Here is a 26,816-nt window from a genome sequence, read left to right as displayed (position 1 = left end):
AAAAGGAAAAGAAAATAACTAAAAATAAAAATTATAAGCTGAATACAATAAATGTATGTACTGTTTACAAACAACTTTAATGTACAAGAGTGTCAGTACTAGAAGGGCTCTCTATTGGCAACCATTCTGGAAGCAGGCAAAGCACAAATCAAATCAAGCACAATTTTGCCTCAGATACAAGTTATCATTGAGCCGGCACTGCAGGTCCATTACACAGTGTACCAATTTAGGTTTTTGTCTATACTTCTAAATGGTATGATTAGTTCAAATGAGTTTTGCTGATAAAAAGGAATCTAAATTAAATGCTCCTTAACAATAAAACGTCTTTGAGATATAGGATCCTTCAAAATACCATACTTCAAAAATTAACCATATAAAATCTGATAACATGAGTCATGTATATAAGAGTTTTTACATTTTTTCCATGGGCAAATGTATCACTCTTAGAGGAAGGAGAAGACATGAGACTAACCTTTGAATTTCTCTAAGATATGCTTTTTTAATTGCATTAAAAAATAATATACTACGTACTGTATATATATATATATATATATATTCTTACATCACATGTATGTTCTGTTCAGTGTATGGCATTTTAGAACACATCAACTGCATATTTCTCATCCATGGTGGGAAATTTGCAGACTTATATAACACCGACTTGGATCTAATACAGTATGCAAAATTCACATACCATCAGGCATTCCTGGGCTCAAAAGAAGCTCAATAGTATACATCCCAATGATCTCGTATAGAATCTTGTTATTGGAACTGCATCAAACTATTGACTGATTCATAGATGCCTCTTTGGAGAGACAGAAGGATTCATGATTGCTATAGAAGATCAGGTCATAATACAAAAAACTATGGAATGCATATTTTAAAAGAAACAAAACTTGTAGAAAATGCCACATTATGCACAAAACTATACAACATATCAACTTTCTAGGTAAAATACCGGTACCAATAACTATCACCTCTGTCTTTAGTAATAGAATATAACAAAAAGCTACATTCCCTATATAAAGAAATAGCACAAAAGAGGGGCACAAAAATAGCTTACAGGAGGCCACAAACAATTTACTCCCTATTGAGGAATGCTAAAGACACACCTGATAGTTTGAGAGCACCAGGAGTGTATAGTGTCTCGATCAGGGACCAAAGGTTCCAGAGAAACATGGTTTATATTGGATCAACCAAACGGTCTATACAAAAAAGGATTAAAGAACACAAATACGACATCACCAGAAAAAGATGCACCACTGCCCTGGCAACATACGCCACCAACCCTGATGTAGAGGCTGACTTGGACAACACCATCATCATAAAGAAATTCTTCCAAACAGACCACATCAGGGCCTTAGAAACACTACAAATTTACAAGGCAAGCAAATTGGGGGACTGTATAAACTTCAAGGAAAGCAACACAATATCACAAGCGTGGCAATACGCCTGTGAAGACCATCCACATCAGTAAATATTTATAATTCCCCACAATCGGCCACAGCAGTTAAAATACAGTTATGGGGTGCAAGCATTAATATCTTTGTTATCAATACATTAATGATTCAAGCAATTCGTATTTGGAAACATTCAAAATTCTTGACATTCCGCAATTGGAACGATTTTTGAACCTGAAGCAGATCTAGAGTAAGGATTGAAAATGTTTGTTCATCATTATCTTTGAACTGTACCAGAATTTTAAAAGCTTAAAGACAGAGGTGATACAACATATCAATCAGGTTGCAAGTTTTTAACACAAAGAGATTACTTACATTGACATAACCAAATAGCAAAGATAATACATCAAAAGCTTGCATACAAACACAAACTATTACAACCCAAGAACTATACTACAAATTATATTCCTCAGACAGTCATAGAAAACAACACACAAACCTGAGCTAAAATCACAGACAAGACAATCCATCATAACAGACCAGACACTACATTTGCTGATAGATAAAACAAAATCACATACATCATAGATATAGCAGTTTCAAAACACCCACTATATACAAAATATATACTCAGAAAAAAATTAGTAAACACTTAGAACTTTCCCATGAAATAAAGCACATGTAGAAAACGGATAAAGTACTTATTGTACTAAAAATCCTTTCTTACACAGGGTCATACCGTATACATTACACAAAAGTCTCAAAACAGCTTCAAAACAGCACAGTATGGAAGACTGCCATAATAGGCACTGATATATATGCCAAGTTGAGTACACTTCACCAACACATTATAATAATAAATAACATTTACTTAATTATACATGTTACAATACATTATATAATAAATAAATTGCATACTTTATGTTTAAAAACTTCTTTTATTTCATCCAGAGTTAGTCCATGAAGAATTGGATCATTATGCCCTTCTTGTGCTGCTCTTTTTTGCAGTTGTTCCATTCTGAAATTATATATAAAAAGAAAATAATAAACAATATTACCAGATTTTAATTGAGTTGTAATATGGCCAATTAATTATACAGATAATACTTAATTTGTACTTTAGTCCAAACTGAGTATTACAATACTAGATCAAACAGCTTCCAGATACTGGATTATCAGAAAACCAGCTATTTAAACTGTCTAGTTCTGCATTTCGAGGGCTGTGATATAGCTGTAGTTTGCCACATGAATACCTTTTGTTTTCCATAGTGTGTCACACATCAGTTTCAGTGTTACTGCTGGCATATGGTGTGTTAATAACAGTTTCATTCTTTACTTTCCAATGTTTATTTTACATTTTAAATATATATGTAGCTTGTGTCCAGAAAACAGGAAATCTGGATTTCTGGTCTCAAGCTTGCTTGATATTTAATCCAATACTGTATCTGTATAATTGATTGGCCATATTATAGCCCAATTAAATTTCAGCATTATTTTATATGTAATATTATTACATTTGACATATTTTTTTATTATTTAATACATATTAAAATATAAACTAAACAATTCTTATAATGTTTACATTATTTTAAAAATTTTTCACATAAATATCAGAATTAATTTTTCTATAATTTTTTAAATTTAAAATTTTTGAGTTTAGAAAGGCATTCAAAAAGAAAAACTAAAAACTGATATAATCTGACAAACAGCATTTATGTTTGGACATTCTACTGTCAATACCATATTATATGAAGCTTCTGACAGCAATTAGTTATCTGTTTGGTACATTTGATTCAGACAAGTCTGTGGGAATTTGTTAATCTTCTTTGACCAAGTATACCAGGTATTTTCTAGGAATACAAAACTGAGCTCTGCAGTATAGGTTTTTTTCTATTTCAGCTTCACAGGAAAACACAAGTATGGTGACAAGCTTCTAATGTTCTGTCTAAAGCAGTTTAATACACACAGATTCAGAGGAGGATGTGCATGTTTAATGTCGTAATTGACAAAATGTCAAGGAATGTAGATACATTTACATGTGCAGCCACAGGCACTGCATGTTAAATGTCCATTGTAAATATCAATGTAAAAATTGTCATAAAGATCAATGTAAATTTCCAGCAATTGAACACTGTATTGACATGTAGCATGTGACCAACTTACAACTGGTAACTGGCCCGTATTACTTTACAAGGGGCAAATTTTGATCTCAAATATCTCAGCCTATACATTAAATTTCAAAATTCTGGCTATGTCATGACATCAGGCTTGCTAAGTTTACACATTTGTGAAAAATTATGTTTAGTGATCATGTGATTGCTTTGTACTTAAATCACACACACAACACATTCTGAGTTATGAAGAGCTCCGCTTACACTCTGCTCAGTAAAAGTACATTTGCTCATAAGATGGAAGAAACTATGACATAAGAAACTGATTATGCATATCATTTGTTTAAAATTCAGAAATATAAATAATTTAATAAGTCAGAAAATCTTTTATAAAGTTGTTCAAATGCAAATATTTCAAAATAAAATTCATTTTGAAAATTATATTTTATATTTTGAATAATAATTTTGTATAAGTTGAAACTATAACACACAAATAAAATTTGAAACTGAAAATTTTTCTTATAAAATATAATATATTTTTATTTAAATTTTATATTTATTATCTTACTTAATTTTAGTCATTTCTTCTTCTGATAATTTTTCTGGCCAACGTAAAGTCTTCTCAACTATATCTTTAGGCATTAGATATTGATAATGTGCCACATTTACACCCAACCGAATAAGAAAATCTTTATAATTAATAGTGTTATTATGTTGAGGATCGTAACGATGCATAAGCCTAATATAAATATAATATTTATGATTTACTGACTTTCATATTTATAAGTAATTATTAACATTACATAAAAACATTTAATATTTTAAAATCAAGCTAAAGAATTATTGCTTACATCTTAAACTGAATGTCAGTTAAATGACAACAATAATTTTCAATTATTTTTCGTAGTTCTCTAGTCTGAATTTTTCCATCTTTATTTACATCATGAAGCCACATTCCTTGAATGACTTTTATTAAATTTTGTGATATCTATTAAAACCATAAATAAATTTTGTGTTAAAATGTCAGAATTTGATTAGTAAATAATTTCTTAACAAATTTTTTGATTATTATATTTTAAACATTATTTTGATATGCTTTAATTAAATTCTTTAGATTATAAAATATATTATATAAAATTTAGTGCTTTTGACGATCACTTGGCTTTTCTTCTCCCTGTTATTCTAGTTGAGACAAGCATTACGTGCGTATGTAGCTCGTTTCGGGCCTAATATGCCCCTCTTCAGTCAACTAAATATTAAGACGATGACACTTTACAACCAATGTTTCAGGCAATGGCACTTTACAACTAATGTTAAGAACGTTGGTTTTAAAAACTTTTTTAACTTTAAAACTTCGACTAAAATCAGTATTCTTTCCGTACATGGTAACTTAAAAAGGTCGCAGGAACCACAATTCACAATGCACTAATCAATACTGAACTGTCTGAATTATTCGTTTGTATCCTATCCTATCCGATTCTTGCTTCACGGCACTTCAACTGTTGTGCTCATTAGCATATTCTTTCATGTCCGAGGTTAAGACACGAAAGAATATGCTAATGAGCACGACAGTTGAAGTGCTGTGAAGCAAGAATCAGATAGGATAGGATATGAACGAATAATTCAGACAGTTCAGTATTGATTAGTGCATTGTGAATTGTGGTTCATGCGACCTTTTTAAGTTACCATGTACGGAAAGAATACTGATTTTAGTCGAAGTTTTAAAGTTAAAAAAGTTTTTAAAACCAACGTTCTTAACATTAGTTGTAAAGTGCCATTGCCTGAAACATTGGTTGTAAAGTGTCATCGTCTTAATATTTAGTTGACTGAAGAGGGGCATATTAGGCCCGAAACGAGCTACATACGCACGTAATGCTTGTCTCAACTAAATAACAGGGAGAAGAAAAGCCAAATGATTGTCGAAAGCACTATATTGTGTTCGTAGTCAACAAGAATCAAGTGCGACATGGTATATGATGCGGACATATATAAAATTATTATACCATAAAATAAGATTTATTGAAAGCAACAAAACTTCAGTAATCTCAAACTTTTTCTGCCTTTACTGAATATTAATTAATGTGATTGTTTGTAACATAATAGAAACATAAGTTAAATGAAACTGCAGTTCATGAAGAAGTTTAAGGCTGTTTCCAATAAACTTATACTATTTATTTATCTACTTTTTATTTGTTATAAAATTTAGAAAGTTTATTTTCTAAATGACATATTAAAATATAAATTATATATTAATATTCAATATGTAATGAATAAATTTAAATTGAAAAACTGGTTATTTGACAGTATAATTTAAATAATTTTTCATTACTATCATTGCAAACTCTGTAACCCTCCCTTCTACAAGGAAGGTTACAGAGTTCGCAATGATTGTAATAGTTAAATAAAATATTATTGTATTGCTGTATTGTAACTAAACACTACTTTTATGCTAAAGTAAACCAAATATTGAATAAAATTTCTTAAAAATTTTCTTAATTAAATCACCATATAAAACACTATCTCTAAAATAATTATCAATTTACCTTATGCTTGAGTATTACTTCAACTTCTTCTATTGGAATAATAGTTGGAATTCTGATAAATAATAAATAAATGTCATTAATTACTTTATGTGTATTATTATAAAATTCAAAAAAATAATTTTAAATAATTTTATGAATAAGTTAAAAAAAAAACAAAGCTATTCAGTTTATGTATTCAAGAGAAGAAAAGAAATTCAAATTTCATAAGTTAAATTTTATCATTTAATTTTTCACAACTTTAAATCTGAGAAAACTGGAAATTTTAAAATGAAACCATGAAAATCCAAACTAATAAAACAATGTCTTTCTACTAATAATAATTATCTATTGATAAAAATATTAACTGTAATTAATTAATGAAAATGTATTTGGGAATTGAATATTTTGAAAAATAATTATGACTTTATCATATATTATTGATTAAACAATTAATCATTTATTCCAAATATATTGCTCTCAATATCAATTTATGCATCAGTAATTATAGCTTGTCAAGCAACATTATATTCCTATTTAATGTAAAATCCTTTAAAAAGAACTTTTGAAAATATATGGAGTTCAATTTATTTATTCTAATTGTTTTTCAAGATAATAATTTAATTCCTAATTATAAAATGAATTAAAAATGATATCTGACAATGTTTTAACTATATTTGAAATATATAATTTAAATAAAATATTTATCAATCAGTTTAAGCATAATTTTGAAAAAAAAAAACTTAATTTAAACAATAAGAAAATTACAGTATGATAAAATTTATTTTATTTAAAATGAGGAATATTATAGTAAAAACATTTTTCAACAGTGTTTCTAAATAATAGAGATTATCATTTTCATCTTTCTATAATCTAATTTAAACTAAATACTTCCAAAATAAATGAATAAAATCATACCCAGTTTACATCAATTTATTAATAAAGAAAATTGGAAGTATTTTATTTGAAACAAAAATCTTCATTAAAATCAAAAAGGTTATGATGAACAAAATTACATTAAATAAGATAGATTTAATCCTAGTATTTAAATAAATACAAATTGACTCTTTAGCATATTAAATAATTCAAAAATATGAATAAATATATATATATAATTATAGTTACAAATTTTTTTAATTGTAATAGTTAAGAAAACTATAAATTAACTCAATGATAATTATTAGTAATTTCTTTCATTACTGGATAATTAGATATTTTATTACTTAACTACAATTAGAGGCTGTTCATAAATTATGTCTGCATTTTTCTTGAAACTATTATTCCCCTTTCCCAATATCTCAGTTCGTCCAAATTTCCATAACCAATCCCCCTTAAAACTTTTATCACTTTATGAGCTATAAATACCATAAGTAGAAATGGTGGAATTATGTCGAAATTGCTCTTAAAGTATAAAATTGCAATCTTTCTAGTAAGTTATATAGCAGTATTTTCCATAATACCTCAATTGCAAAATAAAACCATTATCTTCAGAGGTGTAGGAAACAGAGATGGACATTTTGCAGAGACTGCTGCTTTTATATGACTCTCTTCCTCAGCCATACTTAAATTGTTTAAAAAAAAAAAAATAGTCTTTGCATGTTCTTTTTATATTTATCATAAAATTTGGTTTACATTTCTTTAGTTTACTTTAACTAGACACCCATCAAGGAGGACAAAATATTCGAAGGAGCAGATCAAGAAAGGTCATTTGTCAATAGGATCAGACCCCCGAAAATAAAGAGTAACGTTCCGAATAGAAAGATGATTGTTTTGATCAGTCCATCTCAATTGATCCAACTCAAGTTTGTCTTAGCCAGCTGCCTTTTATTATTTTCTCACTGTCTGCTATCATTAATCCCTTCCTGGAATGCTCCAGCCATCCCTCTGACAGTACCTTAGTAGAGACAGGTGTGATTATCATCTATACCTATCTGTCGTCTTAACCATACTGTCCTTTAGATCGACTCTTCCTCAAAATCATCAAGTAATTTTTAAACTATTGCTGGGTGATATCAGAATCTTAAAGTCCACAATAATTAGACATGACTGTTTGGCGAGTTTGTTCGTGTGCATAGGCTTCACTGCTTAGTACCTATGTATGTACAGTACAGTAACTTACATACAAGTATTACCATACTTGCATGTAAGTGACTAAACTGAAATAAAAAGGTAATTGATAATCCACAAACGTCATACAATGCAAAAATTAAATAGTCCCAATTCATTAGGAATAACCCCCTCCCTCCCTTCCAGTGCAGACATCATTTATGGACAGCTCCTTACTTGTAAAATATATTTTTAAATGTTATAAAAAGTCTACGTTTTTTATCTTTGAATTGTTGAAAGTAATCATTCATTTCATAATAATTCATAATTATAAATTTATGCAGTTTGTAGGGTTCATAATTATGGACTGACAATCAATGATTCAGATTATATGAAAGTCTTCTATTTCAACTGAATAATATTTAACTGTGAAAAAATTAAGTGTACTTTACGTCCAGGAGTATATATAAAATGTTGTACATATGTATTATGTAAAATATTTTCTGAAATTTCTGTTAAAACTAAATAGAAAACTGAGTAGACCAAAGCTAAGTTGTTACGTAGTCAACCAAATATTGATTGATTGGCTATGTTTTATATCATCACTTCAAGATTTATGATGTTGTATAACCACTGTTTATCCATTAGCAAATAATATTAACAACAGCTTGTAAACTACTTTTGTGTTCCAATAACTATTTTTTTTAGCAAAAACTGATTGAAGCATAAAACTAGAAGATTTTTTGAATAGCAATTTAAACAACTTTTTTTAGTTATCTTGCCCTCTCATGAGTTTTGTTATCCTAATAGCAGTTTATAGAAAATATAAGTTTACAGAACTATACAAACATACATCAAAGGAAACCTGATATCATAAGCAAATACAGCAGTTGTTGGTATATTTGCTTACAGAACTATTCTTAGACTTGCCTCAGATGCCAAATTGTTTGCAGAGATCTACTTAACAGAAACAACTCATTGAGCTGTTTAACATTTTGGTCAAAAAAACTTATGTTTTTTGCAGATATACAAACTGTTATTTGCAAAATACTATAAATCAAAATTGATGATACACAGTAGCTACACATGCCTTTAGTTTCTTTGATAAAAATTCCAAATGATCAAATGAATTGTTTCTGTTAAGATAATAAAACTGGAAATAGGAGGATTATGAAAACACTATTCGAGTTTATATTTTTTATGCACTAAACACTTTTCTCTAATAACCAGCCAATAAAAAAAGTCTTTTTCAGTGTCATTAAAGATAATATTTCCTAATGACTATTTAATGACAGCAGGTTCGATAACTAATTTATGGTAGAAGCATTAATTACTCAAAATTGTAGAAATTATGAAATATATTCAATGATATCTGTATTTAATAAGGTAAAAAATGTATTATATGTAAGGATAGTTTGTTTAACTATAGTATATGAATGGTAATATGATTTTAAGTAATTTTTATGTACTTTTAAGCATCTGTTCACTAGGTCAAAAACATAAAATAAAACAAAATTGAAAGTATATTTTCTGATTGTAATTCTGTCACTTAATTTTACCATCCATGTTCATGTCAACAGAAGTAATTTTACATAACAAATTCTATATAATAGTTTTATTTAATAAACAACATTTAAATAAATAATAATAAAATATGAAAGTCCTGAAATTTTAATAAATACAGTTTATTTTTTAAATCTAATTTAATAAAACAAGAGATTACTTACTGTTCACAAGGCATAATTGTTTCCTGTAATTTGTCAAATTCTACAAAATGACTTAGAAATTCATTGTATTTTATTTGAGCATCTTGAGAATAATTAAGCTAAAAATAAAAATAATAATAATAATTTATAAAATTATTTTTGAAAAACAACAAATATAAACAATTTTATTTTCAAATCTATTATTAATTTTTTACAATAAAACAATATATTATATTCAATCAAATTTATTACAGAGAACATTTTCAATGAGATTACTTTAAATTGAAATAAAAAATTATATCTAACCTCTTTCATAAGTTGACAAAACTGTGTATCAGTTAATGGAATACAATATGTCCTCAATATTTGTTTCAGCTGTGATTTAAATACCAGACCAGATGCTCTTTTATCATAATTTCTAAAAGCCTGCTTGTAAATAAATAAAGGATGAGATAATTAATATATATATGTGAAAATTTTAACAAAAAAGCAATTTATGATTTTTTTTTCATTAAACAAAAACAAAATTTATTAAATTAAAAATAATACAAATTATTATAAATGAAAAAAATATAGAAACAAATCTGATTTCTTCTTATAAAATAATTTGTTTTTAATTTATAGTGCTATAAACCTTTAGAATACAGAATTAATTAGATGTACGAGAGAATATATTTAATGTAGGAAAACCAACAATGGTTAATTAATTTTTCTTTACGTTAGCAAGTTGTATAATTCACAATATTAATGGTCTCTTTATTTTATTTCCTGTAATAATATGTAAACATCTTTTAGATTTTTATATAATCTTAACAAAATAATGGAAATATGATAATGAATAAAATTTAAAATATTTTAATCTAAAAGTAATTCAAATTTTTGACCTTATTCTATAAAATTTTTAGTACTGATATTCCCCAGAATAAGAATAGAACCAATGTGCAAGATCTTGAGTATGTATCAAACTGCCACCATAGCTAAGGGTTTATAACAATTGTATTATAATGTATTAGGCCATAATTATAGGAAAATAACAACAATTTTAGATTGCTGTTAATTTCAAGTTATCATGCATGGACAATAAACATATATTCAATGTATATACTAAGTATATATATATATATATACAGTCAAACCTGTTTTTATGTACAGTCAAACCTGTTTTTATGTGGGGGATAGGGACCGCATTAAAAAAAATTGCACGAAACTTCACGAATGGCTGTAAAAAATAGTTTTCGCAACACAATTAAAAAAATATTTTTTTATGCGGACAATAGGGACCGCATAAAAAAAGTCTCACATAGAAAATAACTCAAAACCATACGAAATAGAATTTATTGACAACAGATGTCAGCACTTGACTGCATCGTCTGGTTTATCGTCTGTTTTACATATTTTTGTCCAGGTAGTGTTTTGTTGACTTAAAAAATAAATTATTTCATTTTTCGCATATTCATGCAATAATATTACTATAATAAGTGCATTTATGCTATAATAAGTTTATTTAGCTATAATAAGTCAACGTGAGACATGACAAATCGCACGAGACTAGTCGCCAACTATACCGCACAAATAAAAAATCGCACAAAAAAAACCGCACAAATTAAAAATTCACATTAAAAAAATTGCACAAATAAAAATCACACATAAAAAGACTCGCATAAAAACAGGTTTGACTGTATATACACATACATACATATATATATATATATATGCAGGGGTCACACTGTATAGTGACAAAATTGCCATTTGACAATATTTTTATTAAAGTGGCAATAAAAATACAATACTGGTGATAGTAAGTGGCAATAAAAACCCTAGTCCACTTACTTTGACAGTCAACTTGCAACTGAATCACAAAACAAACTTCAGAAAAAACAGTAAAATGTCTAGCTCCCATGCAATTGGAGTCTCATGCACCACACACCTAGCGATTTTTTGAAGTCGCACAGCAAGTTCAGGCAGAAAAATAGGAAATGTCATCGAGAACCGAAGGCAGTTTTTGTGCAATGACATCTAGTCTTTCCAGATTGGGGGTTTTTTATCAACTGACGCAAAATTTGGGAAATTTTTAAGATAACCTTTTTCACTTTGTTCTTTATTTCAATAAATTAAAAAAAAAATTTTGACATGACAAAACATGTAAAGTATTGTTTAAATATTGTGATCAAACGCAGTGGCATGCGGTGACATTTGATGATAGGAAAGCTGTGCCGGCCCTGGATTGAATCATTGGAAGTGTTATAGGATATTTTGGTGTGTAGCATCCATGAGCTAAACTGCATGATATTGGTGCTCTGTAAAGCACATGCGTGAATGCATATAATCCGGCTGTTCTATGCGATTCAAATATTTTGGCCATGGAAGCTGTCCTGTATTCAACAATACAGCGCTTCCATTGGGAATATGCATATACTAATTTAAATTTCATACACAATAGCAATCTTATAATTTTTTTTCACATGTAGTATAGAAATTTATAATAAGATACATAATGCGGTTATAATAAAATATTAATTTTAATTACTTCAAAGTACGTTAAAATATAAAAATAATCAGACAATATGTATTTATATTTTAGAAAATACAAGGGAAGCAGCACTTCCACAGCTTCCATTGACAACATGCCACTGATCAAACATGTTATTCTAAATTATTCAAAAATGATTCCTATTGTGAACAAGAAGAGGGCCAGACATTCAGGTCTTTGATTCAAACAAAACATAGTGAGCACATAGCCCTAAACACAAACAGCTCCTTGTCCAAATAATAGGATCCACTTCTCAAGCATTTTTAAAAATTAGGCTGCTGAAAATTAAGAGTTTAGCTTATAAGTTTTTAGAAGTTTCATATATACCACTGACAATAGCCAATTGGTTAACTTTTTTATGGCATTAAATATAACTTTTATTTTTTCACATTTATTTTCACATATTTTACATACTATGTCCTCATAAGCAAATAAGCTTCGGACATTACTGCACATGGATGAAAAAAACAAGATATAAAAATAGTTGCATAGCATAGTCGCAGCATTTTATTTTTCTAATTGTTATATATATTTGTTTGTAATAGTTCTGCAACCCAAATGTTTATAATGTAAAATTTTTAAAATACCTGGTAAACCAGAGCCACCATATATTACATAACAAAATAAAATTATGCTTTAAATAACTTCTGTGTGTGAAATGTAACATAAAATACATTTCAATTAAGAATGGTTCAGGCTAATTTTGATTCGTAACAAGTAACTTACTTCAATTTCAGTTATTATTATTCAAATTTAACTAGTAAAAAATCTAGCAATGAGTTACATAACTTTCCTGGCTTTTATGAGATTTTCTTTTAAAAATAACATTTGTATTATTAATCAAAATGAATAACTAAAGTTGTATGTTGTGCCATCTGTTATGAGACTTCGTTATAAAAACTTTATATATTTTTATTTGTTATAAAATAGCAAAAGACTTAATTTTGAAGGTAGAGATGAGTTTTATGAAACATCAAAGTAAAATCTTCATTAAGATTTTACTTGTTAGATGTTTTTACTTGTTCATTCATACCCCCCTCATGAGATATATCACATGACCACCCTCTATCACTCCATCCTCTTGACCTTTCACAACCAAAATTTTATAGCCTCAATGTCCCTTATATACAAGCTACTGTGCCAAATTTCATTTCTTTATTTTTACCCTGTCCTGAAATATTAAGTGAAATAGACGCCAACACAAACATATATACATATCTATGGAATTTATTTTGTCATTTTTTTTTTACTTTTTTGGATTCAGGGGGACTTGAAATGTGAAGATTTGCAAAAAACTTGGGGGGTCAAATTTGACAAAATTCTAATACTTTCCCTTGTTATGTATATATAACAGCCAGGAAAGTAAAATTACTTATTAATCCACTTGTGGCAAAATTCATCCTTTATTTATTTTTTTATAATTTATTGTTATGTATGACAATAAACCTAAAAGTTTGAATAAACAAGTAAATATTTTCAAATCCATTGAAACTTAAATGGCTTTATGACTACAACCTTAGATAAAATATCTATTTCGATGTTATTCAAAATAGAAAAGAGAAATTAATTTCATATACACACATTTTATAATACTAACTTTATTACTAAATGATGATAATAATTATAAGAAAAAGTTGTTAAAAAATTTTCAGAACTCAACAGATGCATCTATTGTTCCTAGTTCTTACAGAATATTTCAGTAAAAGAAGTATTATAAGTATAGCATAATTTCGCAACCCATTAAAATTTTAGCACACCCAATAATAGGTCTTCACCCATAGTTTGAAAAATGCTGGTCTAACATTTATCCACTTGGCTATTGCTAACCAGAGACATGAAACTTCCAACTAAACACTCAATTTTCAGAGGCCTGTTTTTTGGAAATGGTTGAGAAGTGGGTCTTATTATTCAGACTAGGAGTAAGAGTAAGAAGACAATATATTGAAGGTCTTCAAGGTGTTTTGAGAAGTGACACAAAGAAAGACAATTCAAGGAAAGGTGAAGATACTGCACAAAAGTAGAACATCTAAAACAATATGGTACCCCCTGTCCTACCTCTCTTCTTCCTTCATCTATCTGTCTGTCCTCTACAAAATTTATATAAGTAGGTTAAGGTAAATTTAAGGAAAATGCAGCATGTGTAATTTAAAATTGGTATATCAGATAACTCCAGTCGTATAAGGAATTGTAAACAAATATCTTTAATTCAAGTTTTGTATACCATATTTTACGGACTATAAGACGCTACGGACTATAAGACGCACATTAATTTTTAAGCAATTTTTTAAAAAAATACCTATAAGATGCTACGGACTATAAGACGCACCTGAATTTTGGAGGCAATTTTTCAAAGAAAAAAGTGCGTCTTATAGTCCGTAAAATACGGCATATATTTGTATTGTGAAAAGAAACATATTGTTCATCGGGACTTGCTTCAGAGTTGGAACCTATGTCATATAAATTTTTGTTCATGCTCGAAAAATAAAGTCTTGTGTGGCCGTTGGCCATATTAATGTATATTTTGTAATTAATAATTCTATAAATTTAAGTTAAGCTTAAGATTTCTTTTGTTTCCCTTTCCTGTTGACTAAAAAGACTTCCTTTTTAATTAATTTACTATCTAATTGCTTTACTACCTGGTGGGGAGTAATGCCTCCAACACAAAAAACAACATTGTTAAAAACAAAGTAATAAAAGAAAGGAGAAGAAAGAACAAAGAGAAGGGATCTCGGCTCTCGACAAGGAAGGTCGAGGAGAACAGGCTCTAAAGCAGAACGACGGAAGATAGGAATTGAGGCTCGACGAGCAAGGTCCAGGCAGAGAAGCCATCTAGTCTGTTAAAGTAGGCGAAGAACTTTTTACCAATTTGCCAATTTTGTGGGACTGATTCGGCAGTGGATTATCGACAAAGTGAACAATAGAAATCTACTAAAATAGATTAAAGAAAGAGCCAAGGAAAGCCTCATTGATAGGAGTGGATGATCAGAGACATCAGTAACCCCGCCCAATATCACGGAGCACCCAGAGCAGAAACCCGGGTATTTCCACCTTCCCCTTTTTCCTGTACTTATATTCTCTCTTTCTTCCTTCTTATAGTTTGTAAGTAGGTTTAGTATAGATAAGGATACTCGTAATATTAAATTAATAGTATTGTTGTATGTATTTCGGATATTGTATTTTTACCGCCTACATGTTGGAATCCAGTGTACAAAGAACCCGATATTGTAGCGAATAAAAGTAAAGTTTGTAAATTAACAAAGTGTGTTTGTTAATTCTCGCTTGTCGGTTGGTCATACTTGTTTTTTATATTCCACCCTGTTGTCATTCGAGTAACACATAACATCACAATGCTCACCAAGTTTCATTCAAACCAAAGACCCAAGCATCTAGCCCTCTCCTTGTAAGTGACAGAAAACATGTTTCTTTTGCTTTCCAGACACCAAACTGATAAATCTACCAGCACCTGCATTAATTAGTAAGTAAAACTGGTGGCAATAAATAATTTAAAGTGGCAAAAAAATTTAAAAACTGGTGAAATGTTTACAATATTTTTAAATTTTCTAGAGCGACCTCTGTATATATATATGCATATAGAGTATCTGTTATTTAAATCCTTAATTACCTGAATAATGTCTTTATATTTTTCATTGAGACGACAACAAAGTTTTTCTTTAATTTCAGAAAATTTCAGATCTGGGTTTGGACAGTAAGTTGAAAATGAACAAATTGAAGATGTATCTGATATTGAACCTGAAAAAACAACTTATTATATTTATAATACATAAAGAAATTTGAGAATATATTTCATAATAAAACACATTATTATTATTAGTAAAAAGACATGATATGTCATTCTTTTGTTTCTACACGATGCAAAGTTTAAATAGCATTTTTCACTTTTTATAGCAAAAAGTTAAACGCATTATTTTTATTAATTGATTAGAAATGAGAAAAAAAATTAATAATGAGTAATTGTTGAAAGTATTAACATATTACAAATGATTGAATTTCTCATATTATACTTTGGACAAGCAGAATGATCAATGTTTTTGTAAATCCATATTGAAGATATGATTAAGTAAAAATAAAAATGAATATAACATTTTTGTAAATAGATATATTATGTTCAAGACCATCAAGAACTTGTATGGGCCAGAATAAATTGGGCACCTTAGCCTTTTGTTTTTTAAACAAATAAAATACATAGAATGTTTCTTTATTAATAAAAAAGCAGTCTTAAAGATTTTATTTTCTGTCAGTAAAAATAACATTAATTTTATAAGGATAGAAATCACTAAAGGTAAGCCACTATCTCTGCACTCTCAACAGCCCTCATTATATTGAATATTAAAATAATTTTAATTATTTAAAACTCATGTCTTTAGTACAGATTATAAAACACTACCATAACTGAATTTTATAATAGAATGATTTAATTAATCATAATATAAACAATTCTTATAAATGCTAAATTATATATTTTTTCATTCCTAATTTTCATTCAACCAGTATTATTTTCAACTAGCGCCAAGCTTACTCTGTCATACAAACCACTACAAATCAAAGCAAAATATTGTTCACATCATGGCATGCGAGACAAATATGACTGACTGAAAAGATTTCAAACACTAGTTGTAAAAAGTTGATTGGACAGTCACTGATAGGACAATTTGTATCTACTTAATTTGTAGTGGTACTATGCTAATGTGAATCTAGCCTAATTCTTATTAAAAAGAGAAAAGAAAAAAGTGATGTAGTCAAAACTTATCACAAAAAATCTCTCAATACAAATTAATAGTGTGCTTACAACTAGTGTTACCACCCATCCGGTTTTCACACGGACTGTCCAGGAATTGACTCACTGTCCGGGTGAACTATTAATTTTGTCCTGGAATTTCGTAGAAATTGTGAAATTACGATGAAACAAAGTTCTTGCAAATATTGTTATAAGTTTACACCATTTGAACAACGAATGACCTCACACTCACTGAAACTCATCTGCCATTCCGCCATGTTACTCTGTTTATGCTGACGTGTGACGTGCAACCTGCCTCTAGACCTTTTTTTGCTTGTATGTTACTCCTACGCAAGTCCCTAGTCCCTATCTGTAACTGATTTAGAACCAGCAGGCACATTATTCTTTGCATTGTAAACAGACATTGCGCATGCAGCAGGAACTTCTGTTCGAACAAACCTGACCTGCCGTCCAGGTCAGTGATTTTGTAAAGGTGGCAATACTACTTACAACATTATAAATTTCATGAAATTCATCAAGTCATTTATAACTGTTTGCCTTGAACTTATTAAATAGCAGAGATATGCATTTTTATATTAGAATGGTATTACTTGTTACAAGTTAATTATTCAATACAGATTACATTAAAGTACAGAAGAATGAAATAAATTTTTTTAAATATCTCTTGAAATTTCTCAATGTTCATATTACCATAAGTAATACAAAAATGCTATATAACTACCAAAAACATATACTGTTTAATCTTTCCAGAAATATTCATACAATTTAGAAGTCACAAATGAGAATTACACAGTTACACTTATAAACCAACTTTGTAGGTTGTATAAATCAAACTCATAATTTTACAAAATTGTAATATTTATGACCCCATAAGTTTGATAAGTGGGAGAAAAGGAGCTATTCCTAGTTGAGATGCTTCAACATCTGCAGCGCTAGAGATATGAAAGTTAGAAGGGAGAAATCTTCACTATCACCCCCTTCAAAACACACTCTGCTTATACAGTAGAATCCATTGATTGTAATCAAAACTACAGTATTATCATCAGTCAACTAACTGTGGTTGTTTGTTGAGAAGGGCTTGTAAACCCGTGAATGCACGTTACAAGTATGAACACAGAGACTGATACACAATTAAAAGTCTTTTTATTTCCCTTCCGGAACACGGTTCTTTCCTTTTCTAATTTACAAATGATCCCAACTGGAATAACTTCACTGAGGAAGGGGTCGCCACGTACAAAGAATCACACCCGCGCTCGTAACACAAACTTTTTACACCCGACTTAAAACTAAACTTATATCTACCTTAAAACTAAAAAGGAAAGGGGAAACAGATAGATTTAGGAAAGAACGAAAGTAGATAGAATTAGATGGAAGGTACCCGGGTCTACGATGATCGGTGTTTTCGCTGGAGTGTATTTTCGCAATGGCAGTCGTTTTTCTCTCTTTTTCCTTGTTCGGCTGTCTGCCCTCGACGTCTTTCGATTCCCTCGGTTTTGTGTCTATTTTCCCTTGGCCTCGACGGTCCTGTAGCCTTCTTTCGACTTTTCCCGTTCCTGGTCGATCGCTGGCTCACACTTCCGTCCTTCTCGAGGTCCAGTAGAAAAGTGTCCCTTGTTCACCACTTAGCCTTCAGGGCGTCCTCGCCTTCTTTTGTTCTTACTTAGGAGGGGTAATCCTGCCCTCCAGCAATAACGGTCAGGTTGTTTAGACAAAGGAGAAAGGAACGGAAATAAGAGAATGGAATGAAGGAAGAAGGAAGATAGAAAATATATATATATATATATAATGTATTTACAACTTATGAATTAAACAAAAATATACAAGAAAACAATATGGCTGACGGCCACATAACATTATCAGAATTAACATATCCCAAAATGTATAAATTAAATTATACTTATAAAACATTCTTCTGTGTATGCCATATCAGATTCCTGATGTCGGCGACACCTGGCGTAGGTTAGTAAGTTATTAATACGCCAGGTGTTTCTAGGGAAAGTTACAGCCAGAGTGATTTCCCGTTGCCTTCTCTGGGGCGTAATGTTATACGTGAGGGGAAATGCCTATAAAACATTGCTTATTGTAATTAGGCTAAAAAAAACCTGATGACAACCATTCAACACAGATGAAAATGTTTTCTTTTGTAGATTTTTGTAATTTCTTGCTGGATATTGGTTTTATGTGTAGTGCTTATAAAAATTATAGTTTGTATATTTAATGGTAAATCACATTTTTCTATGGGGAAGGATATAGATCAATATATAAGGAATCATCATTGCCATTATGAAACATGAACATTGCAAAATGAAAATAAAGGAAAAATTGGATCCTTTATCTTTTTAATAAAAGACAAGAACAGTTTAGCTAATAAATGCATTCTACTGTAAAATGTTTTCCTTTTCCACACATCCTTTATTTGATCTTAAGTATGTTTGTAGGACAAATTAACATGTGCTGTGGGCCAGATTTGGTCCTGAGGGTAGTTTGGGCACTACTGTCAAACTATTAATTTTCACCATTTAACTGGTATTTGTTTTTCTTTTTATTTATAAAGAAAAATCAATACATCCTTATAATAAATTTAAATGATTATTTTTGTTAATTTTAAAATTACAATATTTATTTTAATAATTAAAATAGACCTTACTTGATTTTTTAATAGGTGTGTTCAATTGGTCTTGTGAAGAGTTATCACATTTTTCACAATTACTTCTCATACTTTTATCAGACATTTTACACTACTTTAAAACAAAAATTTTATATTAATGTTAATATTTATAAATACATAATTTAAAATATAGAAAATTTATTAAATAAATAATAATTATCTTATATTTAAAATGGTCACTTTCAAGTTTTGAACATCCACAGAATATTTTTAATAAATCTGATTTTCATAGAACCTCACAGTAAAAAAAAACTTAATAGTTTTAAAAAGTTATTCACATTTATTTTATTTTCTTTTTACTTTTGAATATAAAATCTCTACGATGAAATTTGTTTTAAAAAATTTGCCCAGAAAAATATTTTTCAAAATTAATATTGTCAAAATAATAATTTTACCATAATTTAAATATACTATACTTGTAGGATGTTTCACTGTTTAAAAATAAACAGTGAAACTCCTTTAAGGAAGATAAAAATTTATAAATCTTAAAAAAAATACCAATTACATTACATAATTACATTAAAATTGTGAAATATAAATGCAGTTTTAAATGAAAAATTTAAAACTGCCTTTATATAATTTCAATTCCTCTTTAGAAATATTCTAAATGATAATTCGGGCAGCTTTTTAGAAGTCATATTTCTTTTTTTCATTTAACATTTTTGGAATTCTTCCAATTTCATCAGTCTTGTTAGGTTACAACTGGATATTTAAAACAAAAATAAAATACTCATCTTCCAGCGATTTAATAACTAGCTGTTGCATTATCTCTTGTTACGTTTATTGTTTATTTATTTTGCTAAATTATTTAGACTACTTTTAAATTTTGAATGATTGCAATTTGTTTTTAAAATTCTGTTCAAATTGTTTAATTTTATGACTACTAAATGCAATCAGTATTACTATTTATTAAACAAATTGCTGGTAGATAAGTTAAGTATTTTATTCTAATTTCTTTGTCGGAATACATCAAATTCTAAAACAAACCAATATGATCGAATAAAACAAGAAATCAGTTTATGTAGTTGAGAAAATCTGTGTGTGTGTATTATCCATTTAGTCGTGTCTGACCCTTATAGATTTCAAAAGCTAACATTCTACGCCATGCAGTTCTGTGCCAACTCTTTCAATTTACGTATGTTTATATAAGTGTCTGCTTTGATGATGTCGAGCCTTCGATCTTTTGCCAACCTGATTAAGGAAATCGGTACTCTCAACAATTCCTAACACAAGATCTTTTTTCAATCAAATGAGCACACATCACATGTCCAAAGTTGGTCAAACAGAGCTTGGCAATTTTGGCTTCAAGTGACATTTCAGGTTAAACATGATAATGCATACTTTTACATAAAATTTATTGACTTTTTCAATTATAAATCATAAAAAATTAATATCAAATTGGCATAAAATTATTCACCATCTAAATCAAAATCACTATTTTAACCTCAATATAATATTGTTCTACTTTAGAATTTAGTTCGTTCTAATAATAGAATTAAATAAATTTTTTAAAAATTAAGAAAACAGTTTAAATATACAACTCCTAAAAATCTGTCAGAACTAATCACTTTTCTCTAAACTTTTCGAAGAATACAAAAACATTTTTACTTCACAATCAGTAATTTCGCAGTCACCATTGAAAACCAAACTTCAAAAAACCTTCACTCACAGTTTATTAAGTTATGGCAATGCAACACTTGGGCAATCTGCCTTCCGAGAGGTCTTTTCAAGGATAACTGGCCACTATTCAGACATAACAGATGGGGAGAAAATCCTGAAAATATGGCCACATGGCCAGCCCATCCTGGCGAGGTGCGAAACCACAACCGAATTCCCAGTGTCCAGGGAATGGAACTGCTTCGCCCTTCACTCATAGAGATGATCTTTTATTCAAATAAATCACAATTTTTTTTTATTCTTTGGTATATTTTTACTACATAAACCACCATCAACCATTTTCGAATGAGATCCTTCCATCTTTGTCTTTCTCAATGCACTCTTGCAATGCAGGAAAACGGATTTCGAGCAACTTTTCGCACAAGTTTTGAGAAATATTCACAATATTGACTTATAAAATTTAGAAAAAAGTTTCCCAGAAGTCAATATTGTGAATATTTCTCAAATCCTGTGCAGAAAGTTGCCTGAAATCTGCTTCCCTGCATTGCAAGAGTGCATAACTAACCAGCTGATGCACTTTAAAACATGAGTTTAAATTCATGTTTAAAGCGTATTAATTTAAAATAATCATTTTCAAAATACATGTAGTCCATATTTACATTCAAATTCCAAAGAATATGATTTCAGACTCACTATTATTCAAATACAATATTAGGCTTATTTACAACATGTAAAAATTAAAAATAAACTGTTTAAAATATATTGAAAGTTACCAAATACAAAATATTTTATCACAGATACAAAAGTAGATGCAATTATATCAAATACACGTCCTAAATTGGCCACACTTACAAATAAATATCCTAAATATTTGACCTAAAATGTAATTTCGAATGGTGCGGGTTACGAATGTAAACAACGGTTACTATGGCAACTATATGTAAATGAGTTAACGCGTGTTGGATAAACAAACCAATGACGTAGCCCGTTTTATTTGAAACGGATTATGTTATTGGTTTGTTTATCCAGGTGTTCACTTACGAAAAAAAAAATATGGCGTAAAATATTTCTTCTTAATAAAAAAAAAAAAATTATAATTTTTAGCAATTCGCGAAATTATTTTGTCAATACAATAAACTTTTTTGCATTTTTTAAACATTAAACGAAAAATTTAATGCTCAGAATCTTGGGTAATTTATGCTATATTTGTTTGTGTTAAAACACTGGTTAATTATGATTTTTATATTATTTAATACTTTATAATTCAATTCAGTAAATAAAACGTTCTAATTTTTTAAAACGGTGTTAATGCCGAGTTTGCGTGTTTCTCCTCTTCCGTCACAACCATTAAGGTTATATACATTTTACGTAATGGTGTGAAAGATTATAAATCAATTTACATTCGAAAAATCGGACAGATAAAAATCTAGAAATAAAATAATCCGTCAGACGCGTGACTGATCAATCTATTTGTGATGCGGAATATCAAAACACAGCAACCTTATCTTGTATAGTACTCCCGTAATAAATGAATAATCTTTGGAGTAGACTTCGAAGAACGCGTATTGATACCGATAATTGAAGTCTTCCTTTCTACATTTGAAAATATATAAATATAAACTCTGTATCCATCACACCACCCTCGTATTGTCTAAATGTAATACCATTATTATTAAGTTGGCGAAATTGTTTTTCATCTTCGGGAAGTGATATTTTCGGCATCTATTTAGAACTTAGTATAATTATTACTAGAAATTTTTTAGTGTTCTATTCTAGAAATGGAACATTAAATACTTTTGTTTACTTAAGTGTGTATCGAATTTCAAAGTAGTCAGTAGAAATGGAAGAAGAACATGTGACTTTAAAGTAAGGATTTAAGACTATTTTCGAAGTTATTACTCAAATAGTTTAAAAAGATTCACTTCCGGGTTAAAGTTCAATATGGTGTTGTATTTATCGAATATGTGATTAAAACAGAAAATCAAAATTTACAAAAAATTAATTTTATTACTTGAATAAAAACAGTGTATAACAACGAACGTCTTAAAGATTAAAATAAATAACGAAAGAACTTCTGCAAAAATTTTGCGTTTGAAAAAGTTTACACAAAAAATATATATATTGTTGTTTCCGTTTAAACAGCGATTAATATGTACAAAATTTTTAGTCAACTTCTTCGATAGTTGGTCCACTTCCTCCGCCAGCAGAAGCACCCGCTCCTGGTGCGGCACCACCCGGAAATCCTCCTGGAGGAGCACCGCCAGCTTGGTAGAGCTTCGTGATGATGGGATTGCATACGCTTTCTAATTCTTTTTGCTTGTCTTCGAATTCTTCCTTTTCTGCAAGCTACAGAATGAAGTTTTGTTAGTGAGATAAATGAACATAAAACACAAATTTAAACTAAAAGTTCAAAGTGAAAAGAACTTTCGACTTACCTGATTTGTATCCAACCATTTGATAGTAGAATCTACTTTATCCAAAACTTTCTTCTTATCCTCTTCGCTTATTTTATCCTTTAATTTTTCGTCTTCTACGGTTGATTTAATATTGAAGGCATAACTTTCGAGTGCGTTTTTGGCAGCAATCCTGTTCTTTTGCTTCTCGTCTTCGTCACGGTATTTCTCGGCATCCTTCACCATCCTTTCTATGTCCTCCTTGGAAAGTCTGCCCTTATCGTTAGTGATTGTAATTTTGTTTTCTTTGCCCGTGCTCTTGTCGACTGCGGATACGTTCATTATACCGTTAGCATCGATGTCGAAAGTAACTTCGATCTGTGGGACGCCACGTGGTGCCGGTGGGATTCCTGTCAGTTCGAACTTTCCTAGAAGATTATTGTCCTTTGTCATTGCTCTCTCCCCTTCGTATACTTGAATTAATACACCAGGCTGATTGTCTGAATAGGTGGTAAACGTTTGGGTTTGTCTCGTGGGAATGGTAGTGTTCCTTTTGATGAGGGCAGTCATAACACCTCCCGCAGTTTCAATTCCAAGGGACAATGGAGTGACGTCGAGCAGGAGCAAATCTTGCACTTGTTCAGATTTGTCACCATTCAAAATGGCAGCCTAGAATATTAAAATTTTAATACCTTAGCATCACGATTACATTTCTTTAAAACGGAATAGAATTAGTTTAAAATTATGTAATTTATTCATACCTGAACTGCAGCACCATAGGCAACAGCTTCGTCTGGATTAATACTTTTGTTAAGATCTTTGCCATTGAAGAAGTCCTGCAACAATTTCTGGATTTTTGGAATTCTAGTAGAACCACCTACTAAAACAATGTCGTGTATTTGGCTTTTATCTAACTTTGCATCCCTGAGAGCTTTTTCTACAGGTTCTAGAGTACTGCGGAACAAGTCGGCATTCAGTTCTTCAAATCTAGCTCTAGTGATTGTCGAGTAGAAGTCTATGCCTTCAAACAAGGAGTCAATTTCAATGCTGAAATTGAAAAAAATTAATATTTTTAATATTTTTTCAATCTATTTACTTTGTATTTAAAAATAAAAAAAGTCAGATTAAGACATCTCTACATACCTTGCTTGGGTGCTGGATGAAAGTGTTCTCTTTGCTCTTTCACAGGCAGTTCTCAATCGCCTCAAGGCTCGTTTGTTTTGGGTGATATCTTTTTTGTGCTTACGTTTGAACTCTTGAACGAAATGATTAACCATTCTGTTATCAAAATCTTCACCACCCAAGTGAGTGTCACCAGCTGTAGATTTCACTTCAAAAATACCATCTTCAATTGTTAAACAGGATACATCAAAAGTGCCACCACCAAGGTCAAAAATGAGAACGTTTCTTTCTCCAGTACCCTGAAGTAGATAAGAAGAAGGTTAGGTTTAAAAATAAAATTAAAAAAAAAGTTTATTTGTTTAACATTTAAAGTTTAAATACCTTTTTGTCGAGTCCATAAGCAATGGCAGCCGCAGTGGGTTCATTGATTATCCTGAGAACATTCAATCCGGCAATTGTGCCTGCATCCTTAGTGGCTTGCCTCTGAGAATCATTAAAATAAGCGGGTACAGTTACGACAGCATTGGTGACGGTCTTTCCCAAGTAAGCTTCAGCAATCTCCTTCATTTTCGTCAACACCATAGAGGAAATTTCCTCGGGGAAGAAAGTTTTCGTTTCGCCCTTATATTCCACCTTAATTTTTGGTTTACTGGCATCGTTAATTACTTCGAATGGCCAATGTTTCATATCAGCTTGCACCGAGGTATCGTCGAAACGCCTTCCTATCAAGCGTTTCGCATCTGTAAGATAGAAAAACAAAGTTAAGAGCACAAATTCGTCCAGAGTTAACGGCGTGTAGATTCAAAAGATGCGATCACTTACCGAAGACGGTGTTACTGGGATTCATGGCTACTTGATTCTTTGCAGCATCACCGATTAACCTCTCGGTATCGGTAAACGCTACGTAACTGGGAGTGGTTCTGTTTCCTTGGTCGTTAGCGATGATTTCCACCTTCCCATGTTGAAATACTCCAACGCAGGAGTAAGTCGTTCCCAGATCGATACCAATTGCAGGAGTTTTTGCCATTTTTTACTACGGAAAAAAAAACCCATAAAAGTCTTATAATCGACGAGTAAACAGGACATAATTTCGGTTAATTTAATTAAAACGAGCTTAAACTTACCTTTGAAGTCGATTACGATGGATTGACTAGCTTCTTTAATAGTAAACTGTTGCTTGTCTTCGGTACTTTGTCACCTTTAAAACTGCTCTTCGGATCTCTCGAACTAATATAAATAACCGTGACAGAAGTTCTAGCAACTTCGAGAATTTTTCCGATCGACCAATAGGAGAGCGGAATCGTTGGAGCGTGTCGCTTCCCGATTGGTTAACTAACCGACGACGCTCGATTTCGTAAAGGAAGTACGTAATCGGCACAGAAACTTCTCGAATATTCTTTTACGTTATTTATGGCTTATCTATTTATTTCTCGGAGTTTAAAAAAAATATAAAAAAAATAAATGAATTATTTCGCTTCTTAAAAAATAATCTAAAAAAATTTTTAAAATATATTTATCTGCGATAATTACATTGGTTAATTAATGAGTTAAGGGTTAACGTACAGCACATCCCGTGTTCTAAATTTAAATTAACAGACGAAATATTTCTAATTAAACGGTCTTGAAATATCCGTTTAATTTATAGAAAGGTTAATTAATTTAAGCGTTTTCTAGTCTTTTCTGTAGACGTACATGTTAGCCTTGAGTGTATTATCTGAAGAGGGTGCAATTTGACGTCATAATATAACAAAAATTGTGACGTCAGTGTAACGTGATGATTAATGTTAGTAATTAATTAGATAATAAAACAAGAAATTCTGTTAGCACAATCCAAATATGGTTACTTTTCTAGATTCTTGACCTCCTAACCCGCCATAAAACTTTCGAAATAGACTTTTTTTTAGAGTAGATTGAAATTTTACTGTTAAAACTAGGCTTGTTTTCTTAA

The 26,816-nt window shown here is 30.0% G+C and overlaps 2 protein-coding genes across 5 annotated transcripts in view; both read right to left on the bottom strand.

Annotated features, from left to right (window-relative positions):
* LOC136984555 (EF-hand calcium-binding domain-containing protein 6-like) overlaps positions 1-22,381 on the bottom strand; it is a 43,631-nt gene extending 21,250 nt beyond the window's left edge. For 2 of the 4 annotated variants that reach the window (XM_067281590.1, XM_067281593.1), the window contains exons 1-9: positions 22,206-22,381; positions 19,716-19,809; positions 15,935-16,062; positions 10,089-10,208; positions 9,804-9,901; positions 6,055-6,106; positions 4,363-4,499; positions 4,080-4,250; positions 2,319-2,418 (exon numbers count right to left, since the gene is read on the bottom strand). In XM_067281590.1, the coding sequence (XP_067137691.1) occupies positions 2,319-2,418; positions 4,080-4,250; positions 4,363-4,499; positions 6,055-6,106; positions 9,804-9,901; positions 10,089-10,208; positions 15,935-16,062; positions 19,716-19,800 (891 nt within the window). In that variant the 5' untranslated portion in view covers positions 19,801-19,809; positions 22,206-22,381. Of the gene's footprint in view, positions 1-2,318; positions 2,419-4,079; positions 4,251-4,362; positions 4,500-6,054; positions 6,107-9,803; positions 9,902-10,088; positions 10,209-15,934; positions 16,063-19,715; positions 19,810-22,126 lie in introns of all 4 variants that reach the window. The other 2 variants (XM_067281591.1, XM_067281592.1) reach the window with 2 other exon arrangements.
* Positions 22,382-23,340: 959 nt separating this feature from the next.
* LOC136984578 (heat shock 70 kDa protein cognate 4-like) lies at positions 23,341-26,202 on the bottom strand. Its single transcript, XM_067281633.1, has 7 exons — positions 25,993-26,202; positions 25,691-25,901; positions 25,250-25,608; positions 24,890-25,167; positions 24,508-24,793; positions 23,789-24,415; positions 23,341-23,699 (listed from the first exon to the last, which is right to left on the bottom strand). Exons 2-7 carry the CDS (start codon positions 25,893-25,895, stop codon positions 23,517-23,519), a joined length of 1,938 nt encoding a protein of 645 aa, XP_067137734.1. The 5' UTR covers positions 25,896-25,901; positions 25,993-26,202; the 3' UTR covers positions 23,341-23,516.
* Between the last annotated feature and the right edge of the window lie 614 nt (positions 26,203-26,816).

This window comes from Centruroides vittatus, unplaced genomic scaffold (assembly GCF_030686945.1).
Source record: "Centruroides vittatus isolate TY-2023 unplaced genomic scaffold, ASM3068694v2 contig_923, whole genome shotgun sequence".
Taxonomy (NCBI): domain Eukaryota; kingdom Metazoa; phylum Arthropoda; class Arachnida; order Scorpiones; family Buthidae; genus Centruroides; species Centruroides vittatus.
Note: the sequence above shows the minus strand (reverse complement) of the source record. Positions and strands in the feature narration are given on the sequence as shown.

Excerpts from the sequence above, each read along its gene's own strand:
- LOC136984578 (XM_067281633.1), bottom strand. The coding sequence starts at position 25,895 with ATGGCAAAAACTCCTGCAATTGGTATCGATCTGGGAACGACTTACTCC. Across the intron at positions 25,609-25,690 it reads TCCCAGTAACACCGTCTTCG|ATGCGAAACGCTTGATAGGA; the intron begins GTAAGTGATCGC and ends TCTATCTTACAG. Across the intron at positions 25,168-25,249 it reads CTTATGGACTCGACAAAAAG|GGTACTGGAGAAAGAAACGT; the intron begins GTATTTAAACTT and ends TATCTACTTCAG.